Source organism: Protobothrops mucrosquamatus, unplaced genomic scaffold (genome assembly GCF_001527695.2).
Source record: "Protobothrops mucrosquamatus isolate PMUCROS unplaced genomic scaffold, P.Mucros_1.0 scaffold5729, whole genome shotgun sequence".
Classification (NCBI taxonomy): domain Eukaryota; kingdom Metazoa; phylum Chordata; class Lepidosauria; order Squamata; family Viperidae; genus Protobothrops; species Protobothrops mucrosquamatus.
This window is the reverse complement of record NW_015391578.1, coordinates 31320-37711: the sequence shown is the minus strand read 5'-3', so window position 1 is coordinate 37711 and position 6392 is coordinate 31320. Positions and strand designations below refer to the sequence as shown.

Here is a 6392-nt window from a genome sequence, read left to right as displayed (position 1 = left end):
GCTGATCAACAAACGAGGGAGCAACACTGTGTAATGAGATATTAAAGAAGTAGAGAGAACTCTGTGTTGGCTCCGGACAGGGGGCTTAAATCATGAAATCAAGCTGCTTGAAGTTTTCAAATGTGCTCATCAAGAGAGGTGTGCATTATTGGATTATTGGAGATACTAATATAAGAGGGAGTCAAGCTATTCTCCAAGGTGTCTGAAGGCAGGACAAGAAGCAATGGATGGAAACTAATCAAGGAGAGAAGCAACCTAGAACTAAGGAGAAACTTCCTGACAGTGAGAACAATTAATCGGTGGAACCACCTGCCTCCAGAAGCGGTGAATGCTCCAACACTGGAAGTTTTTAAGAAGAGACTGGACAGCCATTTGTCTGAAATGATATAGGGTTTCCTGCCTGAGCAGGGGGTTGGACTGGATGACTTCCAAGGTCCCTTCCAACTTCATTATTATTATTATTATTATTATTATTATTATTATTATTATTATTATTATTATTATTATTATTATTATTATTATTATTATTATTATTATTATTATTATTATTATTATTATTATTATTATTATTATTATTATATAAGATATTTCTGGAATGCCTTTTAATTCTGCGGTTGGTTCCCCCCCCCTTTTGCAATGCTAACATTTATTGTTTTTAGATTTTGTAACTAGAACAAGCTGGGATGCAAAAATAGGTGAATCAATCAACACAATAGTTTGTTTTCCAGGCAAAAGGTTGCATAACATTCCAGAGGGGGGTGGAAATCTAAACCCAAAAGTTTGCTTCTCCAAATTTGTTACCTGTAAGAATATCGTGGCGGAGGCCTTTGACCGAAATCCGGGCGTTCTTGATTGGGTTTCCAAATTTGTCGGATACAATTCCTTTTATGCCACGATGAACCTGCCCAGAATCAGAAGAAGGTGATTAAGTCGTGATTCTTTTATGTTCCTTCCTCATTTCTCTTCACACCCAGCGTCCACTTGCTACTCTGAGAGGTTGTGTGGGTTTCCCTCTGCTGCCCAACCGATTTAATGACAGAATTCTAGTTCATGAATGCTAAAGCCTTAAGAAATGGCTGTGATATGTTCCCTTGCTGTTTTCAGTAGCAAAAAAAAATGATATGATATAGATCAGGGGTCTTCAAACTTGGCCCTTTTATGAAGCTCTGACTGCTCCTTCCATTCCCCACCATCTAATCAGAGCTGAAGAAGCTTCTGGGATGAGAAGCGAAACGTCTTCAAAGAAAAAACAAGAAAGTCCAGTTGCCTCCTCAAAAAAAGCACCCTTGGGACAACCCTGACTTGGATGATGGAGAACCTCCATAGACATTTAGCGATGCACTTTGGGATGAATCCCTTTCGAAGGGTGCAGGGATATGAACGGATTTCCAGAAAACATTGCAGACCCCAGGAACCATTTGCGCTTCAGTTTTGAGATGGAGAAAACGCAGACTCGTCCCCAACAGCCTGCGCCTGTCTCCAACAGTGAAGGCACCCAGGGCAGAAAAACATCCTGCAACTGTCGTTGAGGCCACTTGGAGGTTTGTCTGTGACCTCAGGGTCCCCTGAGTGGGTGGGTGTGGAGCCTTCTTGGAAGTGCTGACAACACCCTCCTTTCAGCAGTCCCAAGAAGGCTCCACAACCATTTGCGCCACTCAGGGGACCCTGAGGACACAGTTAAAACCTCCAAGTGGCCTCAACGACCTTCTAAAAGGATGCAAATGACCAGCTGTCTGCAAGGAGTATAAATCCTTCCATTCGCCATCCTCCAAGTGGCCTCAATGACTCTAAAAGAAGGCAAAGGACCAGCTGTCTGCAAGGAGGATAAATCCTTCCATTCCCCACTATCCAGTCAGAGCTGAAGAAGCTTCTGGGATGAGAAGCGAAACGTCTTCAAAGAAAAACAAGAAAGTCCAGTTGCCTCCTGAGAAAGCACCTTTGGGACAATTAGGGGTTAAGCTGTTGGCCATTGTACCAATTGACTGCTTATTGATTTAGCTGGTGCCAACCCATCTTGAAGTAGCGCCAGCCCGTCCGATCGTTGCAAACCAGTTGTGAAATGGGATAACCACGTCTAGTGAGGGACGAAGGATGGAGAGCTCCTTCAGCGTGGTTTAGCAAAATCCCAATGGGTCCCAGTGCCTGTCAACGGGCGCAGAATAACACGCTTCCACCTGCCCTCTCCCACAACTTTTTTTTTAAAAATAACCCAATCAGGACCCACTGAACAGGGCCAGAAGCATTTTAGGGAAAGATCAGGAAAGGGTGGGAGGCAGGATGGGCCCAAGGCTCTTCATTTGAGGGATCTGCTGGAAGTTAACACTCTTCTCCCCTCCTGTAACACCGACTTTGAGGAATGACGTACCCTCCCTATGCAGGGGACATTATGAGTGCAGGGGAAATTCTGTCTCGGCCTTGCCAGGCCCCTAGTCTTTGGGGCGAGATTGGCATTGCCTGCAAAGTTTACCAGCTGAAGATGTATCACCGTGCACAAAATCTCCCTGTCTCTAGGGCAATGAAAAAAATAATAATAAAAGAGGCAAGCCATTTGAACAAGGGGGTGTGAAATGAGCCCCTGATCCTTTTGCTTAATCTTGTTGCTTTTAAGTCTAATTGCTCCCTGGGGAGGTGAGGTCAGGGCTGGGGGGGACTATATACAATAGGAGTGGATGGGCACAGTCACGGCTAATATAGGATTTCTCCCCCTCTCCGAGGCTTCAAGGAGACGTAATCCACTTCCCTTTGGATTTACGGAACAGATTAGCGTGAAGACAAGCTGAAAACCGAACGGAATCCAATTTTATTTAAGGGTAAAAGCAAGAGCTGGATTTGCGACTGCGGAAAGCTTTTCAACTATCTGAAAAGCCACGTTCTGGGAGAACGAGACCACGGTGCTGGGGATTTAGGAAAGATGGTGTCTTGTCCCTTCGGTGGAATTGGCGGCTGTTCCTGCCCTGATGACCTGAGTCCTTTTTAGAAAACTCAGCTGGGCTGGTCACTCCAGAAGCTCTCATAGGAGAACCTCCAGACCAGTGTTTCTCAAGCTTGACCATTTTAAGGCATGTGGGCTTCAACTCCCAGAATTCCACAGCCAGCATTGCTGGCTGTGGAATTCTGGGAGTTGAAGTCCACATGCCTTAAAACGGTCAAGCTTGAGAAACACTGCTCCAGACAGAACTTATTAGGTAAGACAGGTGAAAATGTCCACCAGAGAAAACAGACTGAGATCCAGGAAGTTGGATGGATGGCCTTCCCAAGTCCCTACAAATGCTTCTATTTTTAGGGCAGCAAAACAAGGAAATTATTATGCGGACAATCATACGAAGTCTACCCCAAAGGTGTTTTTTCAAGAGGCAACTGGACTTTCTGGTTTTTCTTTGAAGACGTTTCGCTTCTCATCCCAGAAGCTTCTTCGGCTCTGACTGAATTGGTGGGGAAATGGAAGGATTTATACTCCTTGCAGACAGCCGGTCATTCACATCCTTTTAGAGAGTCGTTGAGGCCACTTGGAGCTTTGTCTGTGTCCTCAATGGTGCTTTTTCAACTGGACTTTCTTGCTTTTCTTTGAAGACCTTTCACTTCTCATCCCAGAAGCTTCTTCAGCTCTGACTGGATGGTGGGGAAGAGAAGGATTTATACTCCTTGCAGACAGCTGGTCAGTTGCATCCTTTTAGAGAGTCACTGAGGCCACCTGGAGCTTTGTCTGTGTCCTCAGGGTCAGCTGAGTGGTGCAAATGGGTGTGGAACCTTCTTGGAACTGCTGAAAGGACTCTGTGGTAGACTGGAGATAGATGATGTCCTATCCCTCCCCTTCTGTTGACGGAGGGCTGTTCAGTTTTGACCTAGATGGCCTCTTTGACCCCTCTTTCAAACCAGCGGTCCTCTCTGTCCAAAATGTGGACTTTGCTCTCTTCAAAAGAACGGCCTTTGTCTTTTAAATACAACACAGTTCCAAGAAGGCTCCACACCCATATTCTATTCTATTCTATTCTATTCTATTCTATTCTATTCTATTCTATTCTATTCTATTCTATTCATATTCATATTCATATTCTACTTTCCATATTCTATTCTATTCTATTCTATTCTATTCTATTCTATTCTATTCTATTCTATTCTGTTCTGTTCTGTTCTGTTCTGTTCTATTCATATTCATATTCTATTCTACTTTCCATATTCTATTTTATTCTATTCTACGTTCCATATTCTATTCTATTCTATTCTATTCTATTCTATTCTATTCTATTCTATTCTATTCTATTCTATTCTATTCTATTCTATTTTCCATATTCTATTCTATTCTATTCTATTCTATTCTATTCTATTCTATTCTATTCTATTCTATTCCTATTCTATTCTACTTTCCACATTCTATTCTATTCTGTCCTGTCCCATCCTATTCTTTACGTATCCTATTCTTTACGTATTCTATTCTGTTCTGTTCTGTTCTGTTCCCACTGACTGTAAATGTGAACAATCTCTTGTTTTGGTGGAGAAGTCTGTGACAGAAAGAAGAGAGAAGTCGAGGGGAAAAAAGGGAGTACCATTTCCATGAATTTCAAAAGTGCCTCCTTGTTCTCTTGCCACAGTTTATACAGCTCATCAGCCAAAGGGAACTTCTCGCATCCAAGCTCCAAGGTAATTTCAAAACAGTTTGTGTGGAGATAATTAAAATCTGCCATTCCTGGAAAAAGAAGAACACTAAAAGGCTGATCAATCGATACCTTTTAAGCGTGTCTTTATCCAAACTATTTTTAAAATGGGAACAATAAAATTAGGAAACAATTCTGAATGGTAAGCGGCATAACATTAGTAGCATACACAGTTCACTCACAAACAAATAAAAATTAAAGCACGGGTGGATATGTCTCATCTTCAGGGCGTGCTGTAGATGGATAATGCTACCCAATCTACCACATCAGAGCAGCTGAGATTGTGCATCTGAATGGCGGAGTTACAAATTGTACATCAACAACGCACGTTGTGTAGAAGATCTTCTGACTACCTGCATTTAGGTTTTAAAAAGAGTGTCGGGCACACACCACGGGGGAATAAATTTACACCGCCAACTGGTATTCAAGAACGATTCAAAAATAAGCTAAGGCTGGCTTAAATCACACCCAGTTCCAAATGGGCATACAGGTGGTCCTCGGCGTATGAGCACAACGGAGACCAAAATCATGTGATGCTGCAATCCGTCATAAATATGAGTCAGTGGCCAAGCGTCTGAATTCGGATCACGTGACCGCAGGGATGCGGCAATGCACGTTAGTGTAAAAAAAGGGTCCTAAGTCCCTTTTTTCAGAGCTTTGAACGGTCACAAAATGTACTGTTGTAAGCAGTGCTTTTTTTGTAAAAAAAAAAAAAAAAAAGAAAGGTGCCGGAACTCACACACGTCATACAACCCGCCTTGCCTACCCTACAAGGTTCCATCCCAAAAAGGTGCCGGAACTCCGGTCTGGGCGTTCTATGAGAAAAAAAAGCCCTGGTTGTAAGTAAGGATTATCTAGAACAGATGCCACAAATAAGACACGCACACCCAACGCCTTCAGAGCCAGGTCAGGAATCAGCTGGATCGCTGCAAACACGCAGACAACGGCACCAGCCGTGGGCCAGGCTCAGCCAAGCAGGGGACCCTCCAGTTGAAGGTCTCTTTTTTTAGGCAAGCGTCTACAACAGAGGACCGCCCAACCTTTGGGGCAACAGGGACCGCTTCCGTGGAGGGAGGTTTTTCCACGGACCGGAGAGTGCGTGGTTTTGTGTGCTGCCTGCATCCCGCGGATGGGGCTTTTGCTTATTTTGTGCGGACCGGTTGTTGGCCTGGTACCGGTTCACAGACCGGGGGTTGGGGACCCCTGATCTACAAAACATTTGGGGTTTTTTTTCCCTCCCTTCTGAGGTCATCAGAAAGTTTCCTGCTGCACTTGATTAGTCCTCCTTTGCGATCATCGTGAGGCTGGTTTTGCTGTCTGCCCAAGACGTCGGAAATGGAGTTGGTGGGTCGCAGGCTCTCGTATGCAGCAGCCAGACTGTCTTTTGGTTCGGGGGGGGGCTTGTAAATTATGCATGCCTGCATTAACGCGGCCAGCAAGACATATGGGTTTTTCGATGGCTATGGCTCCACCGAGGTAGCCCCCGTTTTTAAGTGGTAGGTTCTCTCGCTCACTTACGGAGCGATGACGTGCGCTTCCCCCCTTCTCCAGGCGTTTCCCTCCTACGGCCACTTAGAAAAGAGACATCAACCTGTTTGCAGAACAATATATATATATATATATATATATATATATATATATATATATATATATATATATATATATATATATATATATATATATATATATATATATATATATATATATATATATATATTTTTTTTTTTTTTTATTTTTTTT

At 43.4% G+C, this 6392-nt stretch overlaps 1 protein-coding gene across 1 annotated transcript in view; it reads right to left on the bottom strand.

Moving 5' to 3' along the window:
* The window catches only part of CPZ (carboxypeptidase Z), a 27748-nt gene that overhangs the window by 1609 nt on the left and 19747 nt on the right, over positions 1–6392 (bottom strand). Inside the window, exons 8-9 of the mRNA XM_015829274.1 lie at positions 4545–4684; positions 802–901 (exon numbers count right to left, since the gene is read on the bottom strand). Coding sequence (XP_015684760.1) covers positions 802–901; positions 4545–4684 — 240 coding nt within the window. The remainder of the gene's footprint in view (positions 1–801; positions 902–4544; positions 4685–6392) is intronic.